The 19,716-nt window shown below is 49.5% G+C and overlaps 1 protein-coding gene across 5 annotated transcripts; it reads left to right on the top strand.

Annotated features, from left to right (window-relative positions):
* Window positions 1–55: 55 nt before the first annotated feature.
* Window positions 56–18,886, top strand: SPINT1 (serine peptidase inhibitor, Kunitz type 1). 5 transcript variants are annotated; one of them, XM_083838505.1, is made up of 11 exons: window positions 58–219; window positions 372–853; window positions 8,562–8,713; window positions 10,080–10,218; window positions 11,275–11,445; window positions 11,961–11,987; window positions 13,271–13,396; window positions 14,305–14,355; window positions 14,599–14,769; window positions 15,495–15,551; window positions 16,697–18,886. In XM_083838505.1, exons 2-11 carry the CDS (start codon window positions 415–417, stop codon window positions 16,891–16,893), a joined length of 1,530 nt encoding a protein of 509 aa, XP_083694631.1. In that variant the 5' UTR covers window positions 58–219; window positions 372–414; the 3' UTR covers window positions 16,894–18,886. The 5 variants fall into 5 exon arrangements, with proteins under 5 accessions (XP_083694632.1, XP_083694631.1, XP_083694633.1 ...); XM_083838506.1 differs by lacking the exon at window positions 13,271–13,396 and having other exon boundaries at window positions 56–219; XM_083838507.1 differs by lacking the exon at window positions 14,599–14,769.
* Window positions 18,887–19,716: the final 830 nt, after the last annotated feature.

Here is a 19,716-nt window from a genome sequence, read left to right as displayed (position 1 = left end):
ATCACCCTGCTCTCCTCCCCTTCCTCTTACGCAATGCAGCAAGGAGGGGAGTGACTTGATTTTTTTTTTCCCTCTCTCTGGGAGTTGGTTTTCACTTCCTGCCCCTTCCGTGCCTTTGTCTCCACTGGACGCTGCCGAGGGCACACCTGAGGGGTGAAGGCACAGGGGGAGCAGGGAGACACCCTTCTCCTAGCATCGGTCCCACCTGAGACCACACAGGTGGGAGCTGAGAGCGTGTGCCTGGGGGTGAGCTGCAGGGTGGGGGGACACATCAGCCACCATGGGGAGAGCGGGGACCTGGAGCATGTCCAAAAGGTGGCATGTACTTGGGCACCGTCCCTCTTACCTTCATCTGTCTTCTCTCCCTTTAGGAAAGGACGAGGGTCTCAAGGCGGTGAGGACCAGGGTGCCAGGATGGCCGGCAGGAGACCGGGTCCGCAGTCCAGATTCAGGGTCTGCCTGGTGCTGGTGGCAGTGGCAGTCGTCTTTGGTGAAGAGCAGGAGACAAAACCCTTTGGAGAAACCTGCCTGGAGGACTTTACGGTGGGGATGCCAGGTTTGGTGCTGGACACAGATGCCTCCGTCCAGAATGGAGCCACCTTCTTGTCGTCCCCCATGGTCCATCGGGGCAGGGACTGCATGAGGGCTTGCTGTAAGGACCCTGCTTGTAACCTGGCCCTCGTGGAGCAGGTCCCAAACTCAGGGGAAGACGACATCCAAGGCTGCTTTCTCCTCAACTGCCTCTACGAGCATACTTTCGTCTGCAGGTTTATGAGGAAGGCTGGCTTTCTCAACTTCTTGAAGAAGGACGTCTATGGTGCCTACGAGGCAATGCAGAAGCACGGATCTAATGGTAAGGTGCCCATAATGGATCTGTGCAAACTGGGGTTGGGTGAGCACCGAGGGCTGCTGGCCTCAGTTCTTCCAGCTCTCAGTTGTGCAGCTGTGCTGCCAAATGGCTGGGACAGAGTGGTGTTAAGCTTAGGTTTCTATACGCCCGTCCATGGCAGAGGTTTTCCCTAACTTTGATCAGTGCCTCAATTTACCTATTAGCAAATGGAGCAGGAGCCATTCTTTAACCTATCTGAGTCGGGTGGAGTGTGTGTTTACTGAATGAAGGCTGTGTTTTTGATACTTGACAACACAGAGAAAAAGAGTGCTGTTTTTCTTCTCCCTTCCCCCAGGCTTTTAATGTTGGAAAGTGAAATCCCCTAAAATCTAAACATTGACGCCTTTTAAAGGGCCACATTAATCTGCTAATTGCTCAGGGGCTGGAGGCAGGACGCAAGGCGCTTACTTTTCCTTACTTGCCGGGGCGGCAAGGTGCCTTGGTACCGCGGGGTTTGTTGGGGTTTGTGTGGTTTTGCTGGGTGGGTTTTGGTTAGAAAGCTCCCCCTCTGGAGGTGGGTTTCTCTTTTCCAGCCTCTGCTTCCCTGCTCGGAAAGTTTGCACCTGGCCTGGTGGAAAACAAAGTAATCTGTAGCTGGCCGCTTGCCACACGCTCTGCAGTCTCCGTAAACATGCAGTGTGTTCAGAAACACCAAAAACATGCCAATTCCTTCTTCTGCCTCCTTTCTCCCTTGTTTTGGAGGAAGCCGAACAAGCCTCTGGCTTGACTGCGTGTTTTGGCAACCATAACCAGTTTATTACCTGTTGATGGATGGGCAGGGCTGCCAGGAGATCCCCGTGCAGGACATCCTCCTCTGGGCCCCTCCCAGCCAACCCTGGGGGCAAGGAAGAGCAGTTGTGCAGATACCAAGGGCAGCAGCTGGTGCATGGGCTTAGGCCCCATCGTGTGAGCTGCGCAGTCTGGGATGTGCCAGCCTGTGAGGCTGACCGCTTTTGTCACGGCAGAGGCGATTCTCCTTTCCTTTGTCCCCACTAGTCATATTTTAGGGCCTTCTGGTGAATCTCTAGCTCCCTGTTGCAGTAGTCATCCCATGTCTTTGTCCTGGGCTCAAAACCCTTCCCAGGGGAGCTGCAGTTAGTGAGGAGCTAAGCCACATCTCCAGGAGTCCAAACTCCTACATGCTTTGCTGTAGGAGGAAAGGGGAATGCATCATCCCCGGTGCATCCTGATTTCACAAGGTTAGATTAAAATATAATGTGCTGTTGAGCAACGCAGCCCTTCACCAGTGCAGACCGGTGTGCTGTACAAGGAGGCTGCAGACCCGCGGCAGCAGGTCGCAGGGCCCAGCATGGCCTACGTGCAGGACACTGGGAGGCCTCCCCGGTTCACCGAGCTGCCTCGAGAGATGTTGTTTGCTGCTCCAGCCTTATCCCTGGCCATGGCAGGACGGGGTGGCTGGGCAGAGCTGGCTCCCCTGGCTAGGTTTGGCACCCAGCTGCCTGCCGGAGCATCCCAGCCAACGACAGGCAGGTGCTGCCTCGTGAGCCAGCCCTGACGCTGCTTCCTGAGGGGTTGGGATGGCTGTGGTGGAGCAGGAAGGCTGCATGGAGAGGGGGAAAACATGCTAGAAAGGCTCTGTTAGGACCACTGCCTGCCATGCCCCTCCTCGCTCACGTGGGGCTTGCGCCATGGCACCGCTGCAGGTGTAGGAAGGGCTCGGTCCTTCTACACCCCGTGTTTGCTCTCAGAGCACGCAGGGTGCCAGGCAGGGCTCCAGCTGTGGCAACAGACACCAGGGAGCTTGCTGCCGTGTGTTTGCATCAGGCTGTTCATGCTGTGCTTTGTTGGGAAATGCGTTTCTGGGGCTAAATCAGGCTATCCTGGCTGAGCCCTCCTCCCCAGGGCAGCTGAGTAGACAGTTGAGAATGCAGATCTTGATTTTGGTTGAGAGCCAGAAAGAATCAACAAAGACAACAACCCCAAATCCCCCTTTCCCCCCCCCCCCCCCCCCCAGTGTGGGATAGTGGAGTGGGGTCAGACCAGGAGGAGGTGGAGGAGTGTGGCTGCTGGGAGGGGGGACACGGAGGTGCAGGTGCAGGAGGCCAAGTCAACACACCCCTGGGCGCTTGCTGGGCGCCTAGCAGCAATAAGGAAGTTCAGCATGGGTTCAGTTTCTGGACTTTTTGAGGATGCCTGAAGAAGCAGGGTGAAACTGGTGAGTAAGGAAGCGGTTTTCAGCACACCAGACTTTCCTCCCATGTGTTTTTAGGCAAAAAAAAAAGAAAAAAAAAAAAATTCTTGGACCTGATTTTGCGCTGCAGGCAAAGCTGTCAACTCACTGTTGTGCTGCATCTCTGTGAAAATGGAAAGCTCTTCTGGAGCCTGGGTTGTCGTCACCCCCCCCCCCGAGGCTGGGCTCCAAAGGATGGCAGGAAGCTTATGCACTGCTTTATAGTCCCTTTCCTTTACCTGCTGTCAGGTGTCCTCAAAGCCTCCAGGGTATGCTCCAGACAGTCTGCAAAAATGAGGATTAAAAGCATGTTTTCCTAATGAATAGTGAAATATATATTTATGCAGTTTAGAAGCCCCACTGGGTGACATTAAAGAAAAAAGCCACGTATCCCAAGACTCACTGGGAGAAGGCCTGTTGAATTAAGAGGTTGATATATGTTCAAGAGGAGACTAGATAATTCTTGAAAGAAAGAGCACACCTGGGGACTGCTGAATAGACAGATTTAATTTTGGAGTGTTTCCTGACCCTGATGGCAGCAGCTGAAAGCTGGGAGAGTATTATGGGGGAAGCATCGCGTATCCTTGCCCTGATCTTGCTCTTCCTTGAGCATGCACAGAGAGACCACTGGAAACTGAGCACTGGGACAGGGGCACCCCTGACCTACCCCACTCCAGCCACTCCTGGGTTTTTATGACTTCAGAAAAATTCTAAAGGTACTGGTAACAGAGAACACAGCTGCAATGTAGCGTCTGCACATCATCCAAGTATGTTTTCAGTATTCTGGAGAACAAGAGCTTCTGAGTCCAGGATAAGATGGTGATGGCAGTTTGGTTCTGCCTCTTGCCTGCTCCAGCTCCTGTACAGCCCAAAGCCTCTGCTGGCATCGTTAAAAGGCACTGTCCCCTTAAATCGCTTCCCAGACTGAACTTTGCTGCGAGTTTTCTGCCTGGCTCATTCGGGAGGGGCAGGCTCACCGTGCACTTTGTCGGTAATAATGGAGCCCATTTTTGTTTAGGTAACCATGAGCTTATTCTGGTCTGGGCAAACCAGTTCTGGGCGTGAAACTGGAAAATAACCTCCCTGAACCTTTGTCCGTTTCATGAACTGAACCCCTTGCGGTGGTTGTGAAACGCTCGGTGACACTCTCCTTGAATTTGAGTGGGAGACGGGCTTGTGGGGGGGAGACTGGGAGCGCGGAGGAAAATGGGGGGTGCAGGAGGCGCCCGCTCCCACCTAACCGTGGATGGAGCTTTGCAGGTTACAGCTTTGGTGACACACTCAGAATGGAGAGCTCCCCAGGCCAACGTCTGCCTCTGAGGGTTTGGTCCAGCCACCATCCTCAGGTGCCCAGCACAGGGGAGAGGGGGAACGGCAGGGTCGGTGACAACATCGCCCATGCAGAGACCGGTGGTGGGCCCTTGGAGACCAGTCCAGCTCCCTGCTGCGTGGCTGCAGAGAGGTTAAGCTGACCTGCTATGTGCTTCTCCTGCAAACCATTGCACAAGCCTCTAGAAACTAATCCTGAGAGCTGCTTTGCCTTGCGTGAGTTATAGAAAAACTTTATGGCTTTATTGTGACCAGATTTACTGCCCAGCCAGGACAAATCCCTGCAGAAAGAGTCCGCATTTCTCTTTTTCCAAGCAACTGTTCTGTTGCCCTTCTCTTTTCCCCCCTCCTCAGGCAAATTAACAGCACGACAACATCCTTCATTGCCTTGCCTGTTATTGTGCAGTTTCCTAGTGCAGGTGGGTGAGATTTGCATGACCCCAAGCTGCGAGCTGTTTGCTTTCGCATGGCAGCCTTGGCACACAGGGCAGAGCAGGGATTCAGTGCTGGCAGGGGAGCAGCACTACTGCCCTGCCATCTTGCTCAGGCTCAGCTGGCACCTCGAAACCTCCGAGGTTTTGTGTCTCATGCCTGGACACCAGCCTGGAATTTGGGTGGCCTCGTTTCTGTTCCCGCCTCTGTTGCTGACTTGCCTCATGGCTTTGAGCGGTGGCTTTTGTCCTCAGCGAGGTGCCTCCGTGTCCCCAGCACTAGCACTGCTCATCTTGCTTCTGAGCTGCTGCTGGGGACACAAGCAGGCAGTAGGTGACAATACACAAGCAATCTCAGCACATTCTGCAGTATTTTAAGTATTGCTTTACAGTCTCAAGTACTCAGGGTGTTATCTCCCTGAGCCCTGGAATGAAGCAAATCTGGTTTTCTGTGAATTTGTGTCTTGAGGGCAGCAGCTGGTATGTAAGCTCCAAAAGAGAAGCCTTCTATCTGTGAGCTTTGCTTTCTCCTGCAGGATTTCGCGGGCACCTGATTCCGCTGGCAGCGGGGTCCCTGCTGGGGTCTCCCTCCCCACCTCATGCTTACTTTTACAACCCTTGTGGGAATTCAGTATCTTTTATATTTATGTTCCCCTGTCAGCTTTGGTTTGGATTTATGCATTGGTGAAGCCAGACAAACCATTCACTGTATAAGCCTTGAAACTTATTCACTGTGTAAGATCTAAAAATTTTTTAAAAAGCAAAACACGGGACTTGCAGCCTGAATATATTATGGGTCATTTAAATTTGGGATTTTGTTTTTAAGCATTTTGGATTTATCCTATTAAGTTTTTCTCCGGGATCATTAAAAAATAATCCTTTTCCTATCTATTTTCTGATTGGAAGCTGAAGTTGTTGCTTGATGATGTGACCCCAGGAGCTGGTGCTCCAACAGTAAAGAGCACAACAGCATCATAAAGCTTTAATCTCCCTACTAATTATGGACTTCTACGGAAACTTTCCAGAGACCAAAGAGCATTATAGCAAAGGAAACTTTATTTTCAGACTACCTTTCAGAGCAAAAAGAACTGAACGGAGAATCTCCCTTCCCAGATCAGCTTGTTGGTATTTACCCTGTGTTAGTAAGCACTTGGTTATGAAGCTCAGGTGGAAAATGCCTGCTGAAGGCTTTACATAGTCAGTGTAATGAAAGTGCTTCAAAGCTGCTGAGCTTTCAGAGGTCCTAAGGAGAAAAGAGAGTCATCTGAAAAAGAAATCCTGTGTTCCTAGTGAAAGGTCCTCCTTTGCAGTCACTGCACACAAGCAAATCCTCTGGTTTTCTGGGGGTGAACAGGCTTGGCAGTTTTGCTTGTCAGAGATGGAGTCTGGAGAGGTAGCTGGCCCATTACTCAGAACAGACCTTTTACTTCACTCGGCAATCCACGAGCCAAAGCAACTAAGTTGATCTGTGGTAAAATGTTTGGCTTGTCTTTTATCTATGTATGTATGCATTTATTTATTTATTACAGTGTGCATACTTTAAAATGTCAAGGAAATATATGATCTGGAGTAAGATCTTGTTGTAAGTTAACAACCAGCCTTTGTGGTGCTGAAGAACTGGTCTTTCCCTTGTGTTACTGCCCCCACCTATTGGGCTTACCCTGGCAGGAGGGTGGCAAGAAGCAGATGGCGTTTCTCCAGCTCAGGCTCGTGGTGTTTGCCTGGCAGGAATGGCAGGAACGTGTCCCCTTCCCAGAGCTCGTACTGGTGTGTGGCTGTTTTCCCCTGTTTAGTTTGGGAAGAATTGCCAGCTGCAGTCTGCTTTTGGCTATGGATGCTCCTGTGGCCCTTGGTAAGATCTCTTGAAAATAAAGTGAAGCTCCATTTATTCATTCTACCGGCCCTGCTCAAACCAAGAGGCGCCAGGCTTGCCCAGCCCAGCTCGGAGTCTTCCAGCAGCCTCTGTGCCTGGTGGAGGCAGGATCAATCACTTTGGCATGCAGCCCTGGGGAGGGAGCAGCAGGCAGCGATGTCTCACCCAAAGGCCAAAGGACATCGGGGTGGGCACCTCTGCCTCTGATGCAGATGTCATCTTTCCGGCCTCTTTCAGCCCTCTCTGCCTGTTTTGGTGGTTGCTTGTCAAAGCCTCATTGGGTCATCCCACCCAATACTTCCATGAGAAGATGGGCTGAAAGATAAAGCCGGTGACAGTCTGCGGAGAGCAGACCAGCGTGATAAAGTTAACCAGAAACCCTGCAGCTGCACGAGCTATAAGTGACCGAGCTGTTCTCACACACCAAAACCACAGTCCCTCCAGCCTGGTGACAGGGTGGCTGGGGACCAGGCTGCAGATGGAGCTTGGGAGGGCTGGTAGGTAAATACCCTCAGCAATTCTGCATTTGAAAAGGCTGAGCACAGTGCTTGGAGGTGAAAAACGGGAAGGTTGATTTCATGTGTGACTTTCTGGTGGCAGCAGCCTTTGTAAAACCAGAATGGGACTAATCATCTTCACTTCGTTTTGGTATCTGAAGATATGGAAAATAGAAGGTTCTGGGTGGACATGTGGCCAGTCTGACCTGGAATACATGTTGCAAAACCCTCTATATTTTCTTAAGTTATAGATGAAAGAACTTACATGTAGGTTGTTTCAAATGTCAGTTTTGTTTGTATGTATGCCTTATACTCCAGGTCCCTTCAGTAGGCTCTCGCAAGAGGCAACAGCTGGGACATGAATCCTGAAACATTTACATGGGAAATTAGGAGCAGGTCTGTAACAATGAAAGTAATTAGCTGGAGGAATAGTTTTCCAAGGGCTTTGGGCACTTTTCTTCAGTCCCAATTGTATCAAAATTGTAGAGCGACATAGCTAGATTAAAAATGAAAATTGATGCCATTCCAAAAGGCTCAGGCTGAACTTGAACATTGTGTCTTGGACTTGGTACGGGCACTACCAGGTGGAGTTTTATGGCTGGATGTACACAGGAGACATTCAGGACAAAGGAGATAATGAGTCAGGCTTACGGTGTCTCTGCGGTGTCTCTGCGTAGTCTGATCTGGCTGGTATGGGCAGAGATCAGTTTTCCTCTCTTAAGTGCACAGCCTGGAAAAGTGCTTAATGGACTGTGGAGGCTGCTAGTAAGCTAATCCTTGTGATGGCACAAAAATAATAACAGCGTGAATGGCATTTGTGTGCATTTTCCAAGGTGCGCGTGTCAGGGTGTAAGATGAGGTGGAGGAGGGCTGTTTTCCACCCAAACCCCACCTTGCACAGTTAAGTACACAACACAGTGCTTACAGCTGGTGGTAGGAATGATGAGAGTCCGTCCCACATTCTTGAACACCCACATCAGGTCATCTCCCGAAGCGGCAGGGTGGAGATTGCTCCGTGCTGTTTTGCGAGGATGTGGTCCAGCTGTTAGAAGCACGGTGGCTGTAGCCACAGGGACACCCTCCTCCAGTGACTCCTGTGGGCAGAAACAGCTCAAAGGCACTGACAGAGTGGGTTGTGGAATTGTTAAATTACAGAGGGCAGCAGTAACGGTATTGATCGCCAGTTGCTTGCTCAGGCTGCAAGAAGTGCAGCTGTTTAAAAGTGTTTTTCCTTTTAGTGGATGATGTCTGTATTGATTTACCCCGGGAGAGTCCCCCCTTTCCCATGATGGAGACAAGGACTGGACCCTTCAGCCTCTTACCCGAGCCTTGCTCTGCACTTCTTCCACAGATGACCGTCCTCCGATAGCCCGCATTGGCAGGGACATGCGGGTACAGCCCGGGGAGCCAGTGATGCTGAGAGGCGCAGAGAGCACAGACGACCGTGGGATTGTCAGCTATGAATGGAAACAGATCCTCGGTGACCCCTCTGTGGAGATGAAGGTAGGGAGATGCATGAAGGAAGCAGCTTGGTCAGTGTCACCTGCGGTCTGCTCCAGGCTGGGCTCTCCACGTTTAGCTGATCTGGAGCAGAAACCATGTCTCCTGACAAGCTCCAAGATCTCTGGAGTGTGAACACTGTCTTGTAGATGTTAAATGTGACTTGTGGCTCTTGAAGAGCAAATGGTTGCTGTTAAACTTCTGCAAAATACTCTAGAAAGCCTTGGAGCTTTTATGAAGCTCATGTGGCACGTTCTGGGTGAATTAGCAAAGGAGTGTACCAGGCCTACAGCTGGTTTTGAAGACTAGCAATATCTAGCTCTAGGGTGCTGAGGGGGCTATGGAAATCTGGAAATGCTGCTCTCCTTCTTTCTTTCTTTCCGCTAGCACAACCAAAGCAACTTTCCCCCCACCATCCCCAAATAAAACAAAACAAAAAACAATAACTATCTAAACCAAAACAAAAAGAGTCATCTTTATCTTTACTCCTCTTACCTACTATGGAAGAGTAGGAAATATGTGAAGACAATTAAGAAATATGTGAGTATTTTAGAGCAATGCCTAAAGGTATCACAACTGCTACGTTTCAAAATGCTCTTCTTGATGAACAAGTCTGCCTTTGCTCTTTGGCCATGGGATCTCCTGCGTAATACTGGCTGCAAGGTCCAGGACAAATTTACCACTGGCCTTTAGTATTAAGCTAATGTGTTTTCAGTGTTTAAACTACCTTAAGATGTTATTTGGCAACACTGTCTTGAAACGTAACTAAAAAGGCAGAAACAGCATAGAAATTGAGGCCCAGCATTGTCAACAAACTTTGAGAAAAAGTTTGTGTCTATAAAAACAAAACTTTATTTTCTGACAAAATAAGTTCTTCTCCTTTAGAAACCTCTTAGCAGGCAAAGAAATATGCACTCTATTCCATTCCTGAAACTAAATATACTTTCCATATTCAAAATGAAAGGGTATATATTTCTTAAATATACCTAGCATATTTCCTATGTGCTATATAAATTTTTCATGACAATTTTCATTTTTAAAGAAGTAAAATAAAAGCTGCAGATATTTTAGGCCTCTCCAAAGTCTTTTGCTTTCCCACATGCCTTCACAACATCCCCAGATATGAACATTCTAATGTTCTTCTGGTACTCTTTCACTCTGCTACTCCAGCTGGGTACCAGCAGTCCGAATCCAGCCCGTGGATTTCAGGGGCACTGTACAGCACTGAGACATTTTTAATGCCAAAATTCTGCTTGAGGGTTTCCAGCCAAGCTTCTTTCTTCCTAATGCAGCATGGGTCTTGCATGGCTTCGCTCATGCCCTCATTACGTGTGCCTCTTCTCCATTAGCCTTTCTTTTGCATTCTCAGAAGCAGGAAGAAGACCAAGTAGAAATCTCCAACCTACAGGTGGGCACTTACGTCTTCCAGCTTACCGTCACAGACACCGCCCAGCAGAGAGACTTCACCAACATCACCATCGTGGTGCTGAATGCTGAGCAAACTGAAGGTGAGCCTGAGCCCACAAACATACAGCTGGAGTCCCCAAGCCTGGGTGATGTTCTGGCATTACCAGTGCTCTTCTCAGGGGGTAGATGGGAAAAGAGCACAGCCAACAGACCAGGCTTGCATGTCAGCTTTTCCCAGTAAAAGCCTGGATCTGACAAACAGTAGAAAGTCTCTGCATTCACAGTGGTCTATTTTAGGTTTTTCTCATCCTCTGCAGAAGAGGTGCCCTGCAATATCTGTTCTTCTCTGTATGACATTGCTCCCTCTACTGGGTAACACCAGAGTGGCTGGAGCCTGGAGTCCGTCAAGGGTGTAAGAGAGGAGAACCCAAAAGGCCTTGTTGACTCCACAGTTTTGTTGTGAAGGGCCTAATTCCCTTAAGCCACAAGTTAGGTGGAGTTGTCTGCGTGACATTCAGAGTCGCTCCAAAACGTTCAGTATGACAACTACATTAGGGGCAAAGCATTCTTGGACAAATGGTTGACTAGAATTTCTTCTTCTACCTCAGGTACCATAAAAATATAAGAACAGGCATATCAGGTCACTCTAAAAGTCTGTCAGAAATCCAGTACACCGCATCCAACAGCATCCAGAGTTTGATACTTGACAGTAGCTAGGACATGACATGCTATTGGTAAATCCCTAGTATGCTTGGCTACAAGGAATTTACAGCTATTTACAGCTATGTGAGGAATTTACAGTCTTTTTAAGCGAAAGAGGATGTTTTTGTGTTAAATATCCGTGGACGAGTCTTTGCATAGCAGTAGCATCCTGAAGCAAGGAGTTTCACAGATAAACTCTGTGCTGTGTGCTTTTATGAATGTGGCACCTTCTAATTTAATTTTGTGGCCTCTCATGTAAGTATATATAAAAGCCTGCCTCTCATATAAGTAAACATATAATGTGATTCCCTACTTGCCTTCTGCATACCACTCAGTGTTATGTAAATCTTTCAGACAAATGTCTACACCGTTAACAAACTTTCCTTTGAAAGATTTTCTCCTTGGTGTGGATGTCAAGCAAGCTAACCAGAGCCTTCTGTGCTCTTTCTCGATAGAGCATTGCTTGACTCCAAAGAAGGTGGGTTGGTGTCGCGGCTCTTTTCCACGCTGGTTTTACAACCCAGCCCTTCAGCAGTGTGAAGAGTTCATTTTTGGCGGATGCAAGGCCAACAAGAATAACTACTTACAGGAAGAGGAATGTGAACTCGCCTGCAAGAATGTTAAGGGTGAGTCTGCTTCAAAAATCGACCCCCTCATTCTCACAGGACTGGGATGTCCTTGTGGGCAGGTACTGCAGCTTCTTGGCTGGCAGCTAGCAGTAGAGCTGAGAAGACCTGGCTAGTTACGGATGAGGAGTCCTGCAGTTCTGATGTGTCTAACCCAGTTCCTGGAGCTCTGCTCCCCTGCTCAGTGCCAGGTCAGCTCCACTCAGTCAGCATCAAGCGTCACCACAGGCTTGGTGTAACCAGACAGGACAGGCGGTGGCAAGAGCTGGCTCATTCTGGCTCAACCTCTTCAGGACCAGGTGTACCTGGTGTGTCTCTGGCTGCAGAAACCCTCACCAAAACCTTGTGCCACACCTTAAGCCTAAATTCAGTATTTGCATCCCACACTGCTACAGGTCTCTGTTCTAGAAAAGGTACATTTCTTAGGTGAAACATGGAGGCAATATAAAGCTGATCTTAAGCTGACAAAGTGATGTGGTAGTAAATTTATTTTATTTTCCCACTTATCTCTTCAGGTTCTGTTGGTGGGCGACAAATGCCAGGTAAGCCTCCTTCACCCCTGTGTAATCCTGCCCTAAGCTCAGGCTTAGTGTCTCATATCCATTCCTGTGGCTTTTTGATTAGCAGTCAGTGTGGAAGTGAGGTGTTGGAGACTAATTTCTCTACCAAGCCTTTCACTTTCACATCATAGGAGAATTCAGGTTGGAAATTACCTCTAGAGGTCACCTGGTCCAACCCACTACTCAAAGCAGGGCCAGCTCTGAGTCATGTAAGGTTGCTCAGGACTGTGTCCAGGCCAGTTTTGGGTATCTCTGAGGAAGGAGATTTTATGCTCTCTCTGGACAACCCTCATATTTTTTTTCCCTTCTATGGAATCAGTTTTCCCTGTTGTAACTTGTGTCTGTTGCCGCTCATCCTATTACTATGCACCTCCAAAAAGAGTCTGTCTCTGTCTTTTCCATAACTTCATGCTAGGTCATGTGCTCCAACCTCTTCCTGAGTCTCTACGGCTTCCCTCCGGTATGCCAGTGTCTTTTGTGACTGGGGAGCTCAGACCTGGGCACAGCACTGACCAGCTGGGACCACCTCTGGGGCAGAGGGGAACGACCACTTGTCTCCACCAGCTCTCCCAGCCCAGCGTGCAGTTGGCCATCCTTGCCACAAGAGCTCTCTGCTGACACATCCAGCACGTCCATCCTGACCCCCAGCGCCTCTTCTGCAGGACTTCTTTCTCTCTTCTTGGTGTCGGACTGGTGCTCTTGCATGGGGTTGTTCTGTCTCAGGTGTGGGACTTTTAGTTTGCTGCTTTGTCTTGGCATTTTCCTTTGCACTTCATGAGCAAAGCTGAAAGCCTTCTCCCACCTACCCTGCTCTCCCTGCATGCCATTGTGTCTCCTGCTACCCCCATTCTATATTACTCACAAGCTTTCAGTGGTTTCACTGCCCCAGTCTCTGCCCTTAAGCCAGGGACTGGGAAGCCTGCAGGCAGACCCTCCCAGTAAAGACGGAGGCAAAGAAGGCATTGAGTACTTCAGCCTTTTCTGGGTCTTTTGTCACCATGTCCCCATGGTGTCTGGAGCATTAACCTGTCTTGCTTCCACCTTCCGTGAGCTTTTTTTTTTTTGAGAGGAAGCAAGGCTGTTCCCAGAGGAGTGCTTGCCTTATAAACAAGAAGTTGCATTTTTTTTCTTTTTTTTGAGTAGAGTGGCACTGAAGAGAGAGCTTTGCCAGCCCTATCACCAGCTTTTAAGTCCTTCATAAAGCATCTATGTGGCAGGGAGAAAGAATGAATTTTAATGAACTATCTGAACTGTTTCTGATGCAGTATGCAATGGGAACTGTCAGGCCCCCTCCTTCAGATGCAAGGATGGCTGCTGCATTGATGCCTATCTGGAGTGTGACGAAACTCCAGACTGTGCTGATGGATCAGACGAGGTGTATTGTGAACAATGTAAGTTCTTCAAATTCTGGGTTAGAATACTTAGTATATGCACAGGGATGAGCACAATATAAGTTGCGTCTGTTGACTCAATGCTTTCCGTTGCCCTGTATTCTTACTCCTGACCCTGCATGAACTCTTCTGCAGTATTGTCATATTTGCAGGTTCTGCCATCTCCCTGGTTGCTGCTGACTGCTACAGCTGCTTTTCCTGCTGGGATGTTCCTTCCACTCTCTTCTCTGTGCCTGCCTGTGAGACTTGAGAGCCTGTTCTCTCCTCTTCCAATGTTTTATCTCTGAATGACCTTACCTGCTCTCCTCGTCTTTGGAGATGGAAAAATAAACCGTTATTTCTCCCAATTTGTCCAGCGTCTCAGTCCCCTCAACATCCTCACATTAAGCTAATATAAATGCACAGTGGCAAGCTGCTGAAATTTCTAATCCCTTCTTCCTCCCTCCTTCTTCTCACAGTGTTCCCATAATCTCTTCCCTATCTGTGTGTATTTTGTTACCTTTCTAGGCTGCAAGCATATGATTCATTTCTCTTGACCTCTCATTTCCTGCACTAATGCTCTTTCATACTTTTCAAAAATCTGGAGTGAGAAAAGTTTCCCCATTTTTCGTGATGGAAAAACCTAAGAAAGCAGCCTTTGCTTTTCTTAGTTTCTCCTCTGTATTTGTGGAACTGACATTGGGAATAGTTTCTAGTTGTTACGTTTTATTTTCCCATGTTCCTTTCATAGCACTGAGATATCTGAGAACCTCAGGTTACATCTCTCTTTCCTTGGCTTGTAATAGTAAATAAATATTCAGGAAAGCCCTGTCTGCCCATGTCTATGTGGATGGAAGCTTTTCTTTATTTTTTATTTTTTTGTATTCAACTGGTGAGAGAAGTTCTAACACAAAATGTTTCTCTTGCAGATGCTCGTGAGTTCAATAGACTGCAGAAAATCAACGTTACACGAAAGCAGGGTATGTACGGAGCACCTAGGCTGACATCTGCCAGCTTCTGCCTTTCTCTTCAGTTTTGTAGTGGCAGCTCACCGTGGCAATGCCAATTTGAGCATCTGCCAACTGGGCAGGGAGAACCCGAGAGCCACAGGTCTCACCATGGATGCCCTCTGCCGCAGTGCTTGTGCTCTTCTGCCATGAGCAGATGTTGCAGCTCTGGGAATGTGCTGCTTGGGCTAGAGCATCTCTCCCTTGCTTTGCCAGATCACTGTGTGGACTTGCCCGACACTGGTCTGTGCACAGAGAGCATCCCCCGCTGGTACTATAACCCATTCTCCGAGAAATGCGACCGCTTCACCTATGGGGGCTGTGGTGGCAACAAGAACAACTTTGAAGAAGAGGGAGAGTGCATGAAATCGTGTTCAGGCATCACAAGTAAGCAGACATAGTGAGGGCTGGAGTTTTACTGATCAATCTTGGAAAATCCCTCAAGATTAAGTTCTGTGGTGACAAAGAGGCAGTGCCTTGGGAGCCTTCAGACAAAGCAGTTCTGTTCTCAACCCCTGGCCATGCCCCACAGTGTCCTGCAATGTACGGAGTACTTGCGGGGAACAGTGCATGTCTACAGCACTCTTCTAGAGTGCAGTCTGTCACTTCCCAGAGCTGAAAAGACGTTTTGGGTGCTGATGTTTAAAAATGTTCAGAGGAGCATGACAAAACCAGACAGAGACATGGTATGGCCTCTCTAAAAACAATATAATTTTCTAGCTTGGCTCCAGCTCTCCACAAGAGGGAGGGGAGAAATGAAGAAAATTCTCAATGACACATATGAGGCAGAAGTTTTAAACAAACAAGAGGAAAAACTTTCACACTGTAGTGCCCTGTAGGTGTTGCTGTGGAGACCAACAGCAGACATGGGAGGAATTCTGACAAACTGCATCTGCTAGGAGGCAATGTTGCTGCTTTTGTGAAGTGACAGCCTCAGCTAGAGTGTGCCTCACAGGTCTGCCCTGAGAGCTCAGGACCAGGGCTGTCAGGAAGGGTGGTGTATGCATGTAGTCACTTCACAGTACCGGGAATGCACTCCTCAGAAACCTGTCTTAGCCCTTGTTCCCACCTTTCTTTGTAAAACTTTTTTCCTGTTTCTGCTCTCAATTCAGAAGCAGATGCCATTGGCCGGAGATGGGAATCATTTGAGCCCCACAGTTCTATGTTAAGTGAGTAACAGTTCTTCATACAGAGCTTGTTTGTTGCTTTCACCCTGTCCTGAAAAAAAAAAGTGCCTTTCCTTGGAAATAATAAACTTCTTTCCTATTCCCCATGCCCCTTCCGAGGGGTTGAGGGAGCAATGTGGGACTTGTGGGACACCAGCAGTGGCCAGAGAGATTATTCTATGGACTGTGTGTCTCTGGGCTAATTTTTCCTTCATCTGTGACTCGGTAGCTCATAGCAAAGGCTCCTGATTTCCTTTTTATCAACATGCATGAACGTTCAACATCAAAAATGACAAGGAAAATTCTTCCTAATGGCCACATTTACAGAAGAACTGCTAGCTTCTGAAAAAAAAAAAAAAAAAAAGAAGCCCAAGTGGTTACGTGAATAATGTCTGGTGCTTGATTGTGGGGACATCTCATGACCCTATACCTCCCCTCTACAATTGTAAAGAACACCAAAGCCATTGAACTACAAGTTCTTCAAATAACAACACATTAAGCTTGGTGTCCTTTTTCACCACAGGGCTGCAAGACCTCTTTCTTTAGTAGAAAACTGGAATTATACCCTTCTGTTCTTCAAACCTAGAGGGTGATTTAACTCTCACATTCACCCCAGCTCTCAAATGCATCATGTTTGCCATCATGTCCATCAATAACGTAGGAGTTTGGTCAGTTGTAAGACTGCTGACTGCTGTGCTCACAGCACTGCTACAAGCTCTTTCCCCACAGACCCAGACCATCCACCACAGCTTGCTCCCATGGCTTTATTCCAACCAGGGGGTGCTTCTCTGCGACCACCCCACTGATGTATGAAGAAAGGTCAGCATTAGAGAAGCGTTTGGTGTTTATACATGGACGAGTCTGCCGAAGTCACCGAATAGCCTTTAGAGGGCGTGGTGCATCTGAGAAATGATGGGAGCCGTGACATGAGAGAGATGATGCCTGTACCTTGACCGTACCCTTATGCCATGTGGTTCTCTTCCTTCTTCACCCAGTTTTGAAGTGACCCCTTGGTTGCCAGCCCACCCCTCCTCCTTTTTGCCATAACGACTTCTGCAGCAGCTTTTGTGCTTGCTCCTTCCTGACCGCCCATGCTGTGCCAGAGCTCATGGAGCAGCCCTCCTAACGCGTTCGTGTATCCCCTGCAGGTGCCTTTGAGGTGGTGATTGCTGTGCTCCTCGGCATCTGCATCATGGTGGTCCTGGTGATCATCGGCTACTTCTTCCTGAAGAACAGGAGGAAGAACAGCCGTCGCCGTCAGCCGACCACCGCTACCAACTCCACCCTCTCCACCACAGAGGACACGGAGCATCTGTTTTACAACGGTGCCACCAAACCAGTCTGACCTACAGCCTCTCTCTCTCCAGCCGCGCATTGGGACATTCCCAAGAACTTATGGAGTTTTGTTTTTAGACAGGGGCCTGTGCCTGAAGGGCTTTTTTTTTTCTTAAAGACATTTGTAGCATGAGGCCAAGATCTAGCCATGATTTGGCAGTAATAGTGGTTGTGATTGTCCTGGCTAAATGGCTGCTCTGGACTGAGGACCCGGGAGCATTTTGATGCTCTCTGATGTCTATCCCTTCCTAACCTCAAACAATCCAGTGAAAACTCTGAATGACAACTTTCTTCCTTCTCAAACCTGGAGCACAAGTCAGCTCTACTTACTGAAGGACCCTGAGATTGCATCTGTGTAGCATTCATATTGGTGAATGGTGCAAGCTCACCAGAGCCAGCAATTTTGTGTTTGCAGTGCCGCTTCCTTCCACCCAGCCTCATAGTTTCTGCCCTTTCCCCACTTTGCAAGGTGGCCCTGCCTTCCCGCAGTCCTCCTGGTCACGGTGAGCCTCGTGGGGACTGTGTGCTTCGGGTAACTGGCTGGACCTGTTCTGAGAGCTCTGCGACACTGTCCGGTGGTTCCTGTTCTCATGATGGAAGGAAACAGAAATACCTGTTTTAATCACTAGGCTTTGCTTTTTAACAAAAAGCGCACCTAGATTTTTTTTTCTGCCTGGCTGTCACGTTACAGCCACCTGCATACAGTATGTGTCCACCATTTTCTCTCCCTGAGTTGCCCTGGTTGCTTTTCCAGTGTTCAGCCTGACCCTGAGCACTCTGACACAATATCTATTTATTCTCACATAAAATGAAAGGGAATGTCCTGACTTTCCTGCTGATGGTGAGGGGAGGACAGAAGGACCCAGCTCCCCCCGTTGCTGCCGTGGTGCCAGCCAGTGGTGACCATGGCAAACCTTGTGCTCCCAAAGGGGCTGCCCAGAAACCTCGTGGGAAAGCACTGCCTGGTGTTTGGGAAGCATCCTTGAGGGAGGTAGGGAAGGAGAGGATTTTGGGGAGAAGTGCAGTGAAGGAACCAGAGGGTTCCCTGGAGGTACTGAGGCCATCTGCGTGGTCCTGGCTGTGCCACCGAGCAGTGCCGGTGGCTGCTGCTCCCTCCAGGAAGCTTGTGCTGCTATTTTGGTTTTACTGCCCTCTCCTCACACAGCTGCTGACCTGAGTCGCTGTCATCAGGAGCAGGCCAGCTAACATCCTCCTTCCTGCTGGCCTGTCCCTCCCGGTGCAAGATGAGCCCAGCCCTGGGAGGTCCAGAGCTCATCCCTGGCCCCGTGGCAGCAAGTGACATCCCCACCTCGCTGAGGTCCTGCGTGCTCCCCGTAGGCTGATGTAGCAGGATGCCCCCCAGCTCTGTACGGCTACATCTGCAGCATCCAGGCTTGTGCCTCTGGTTGTGCCTCTGGCTTCAGCTGTGGGCTGAAACTGCTGTTTCTGTAGTGCCTGGTACGCCCTGCCAGGCATGGGGTTGGCACCAGTCCCTGAGCCCCCTGTGCCTACTGTTCCTGGAAAACTGCTGTGAAGAGAGAGGAAATGGGGTGCGTGCGTGCGTGCGTGTGTGTAACAAAGCACAAATCTATGTACAGATTTTAGTTTAAATGCTTGGACCCTTTCAGGGCTGAGGGCAGAGTGGCTCTGGAAGGCTCTGTTGATGGCTCGGGGAATGGCTCATCTCCCATGTGCAGCTCTGGGAGAAGTGCTGAGTTGTGCCAGTGCCTGGGCTGGAGGGGAAGAAACTGCTGCCCACAGACTGGTGGCGATCTGACTGCACGCTTCTCCCTGTCACAGCAGGGCTCGTGCTCACAGCCATCTGCCCCGGTGTCCCTGGGGCAGGTCAGATTCCTCCATGGCTTTTCACGGTCTGTCTCGTATCATTTCTTCCATCGCTCCGATTTTCCCACAGCCTATGCAATAAACTTACCATCTTGATTTACTTTTTGTGCATTCACTCTGATAATGCAAGTTGCAATAAAAGGGAATTGTTTGTCTTATCTGGCTTGGGAGTGGTGTCTGAGAAGCAACGACCTGCCGAGGAGGAAGGTGCCGTTCCCATGCCTGCTATCTCCCACCCTTTCATCTGCAGGTGTTGCTGCAGCCACAGTGCCGCGGTTTGGGGAGGGCTGGGCGGGGGGCGCAGCACGAACAGGTGAATGCAGCAGGTAGGGTTAACTGGAGAGAGCAATCCTGCCTGGGGAGTGCTGGGGGTGAGATCATTGCCCACTAAGTCAGGGAGAGATGAGGCAGGGTGTAACCTGAAACTGGGTTCCAGCTGGTCAGACTGGTTTCCGTCTGAAACCAAGAGCAGACACTGCACTTCAAACAGGACTTGCTCTCCTGCATCTCCAGGCTGGTGAGATGTAACTTACTGCGATGTAAGGTTAGCTAATGGGCCATGGACGTGCATTAAAACTGGGCTGCCCTGCCCCTGCATCACCAAACTGGTGATGCCGGGCGTCCCAGCACTGCTCCCCACCAGGAAGGTTTTCTGACCTGCGCTCTGCTCCGGGCTTTGCCCTGTCACCGCCATCTCTCTGCTCATGCCCAACTTACGCCAGCCGTCCTGTGCAGCTGCTTACACCCACGCTACCCCCATGTGCCCTCTGAGGGGCTGCCCCAGGAGAAAATCTGGGGTCACCAGTCCTGGCATGGAGTGGATAACCCATGGTGTGGATGTTGGAAACGGAGGCTGCTTCTCTGATACACCCGAAGAGAGAGGGCTACGTGTGTTACACTCACGTTCACTTAAAGCTTGTCATCCTGTTCCAAGCTCCTTTGGGATGGAGGGAACGAGGGGTGTCAGGATGTCAGCACAACCCAGGGA

The sequence above is a fragment of the Anser anser genome, assembly GCF_964211835.1.
Source record: "Anser anser genome assembly, chromosome: 5".
NCBI lineage: Eukaryota > Metazoa > Chordata > Aves > Anseriformes > Anatidae > Anser > Anser anser.
The sequence above is the reverse complement of the archived record's forward strand: the minus strand, read 5'-3'. Positions and strand labels throughout refer to the sequence as shown.

Excerpts from the sequence above, each read along its gene's own strand:
- SPINT1 (XM_083838505.1), top strand. The coding sequence starts at position 415 with ATGGCCGGCAGGAGACCGGGTCCGCAGTCCAGATTCAGGGTCTGCCTG. Across the intron at positions 11,988-13,270 it reads TGGTGGGCGACAAATGCCAG|TATGCAATGGGAACTGTCAG; the intron begins GTAAGCCTCCTT and ends TTTCTGATGCAG. Across the intron at positions 15,552-16,696 it reads GCCCCACAGTTCTATGTTAA|GTGCCTTTGAGGTGGTGATT; the intron begins GTGAGTAACAGT and ends TATCCCCTGCAG.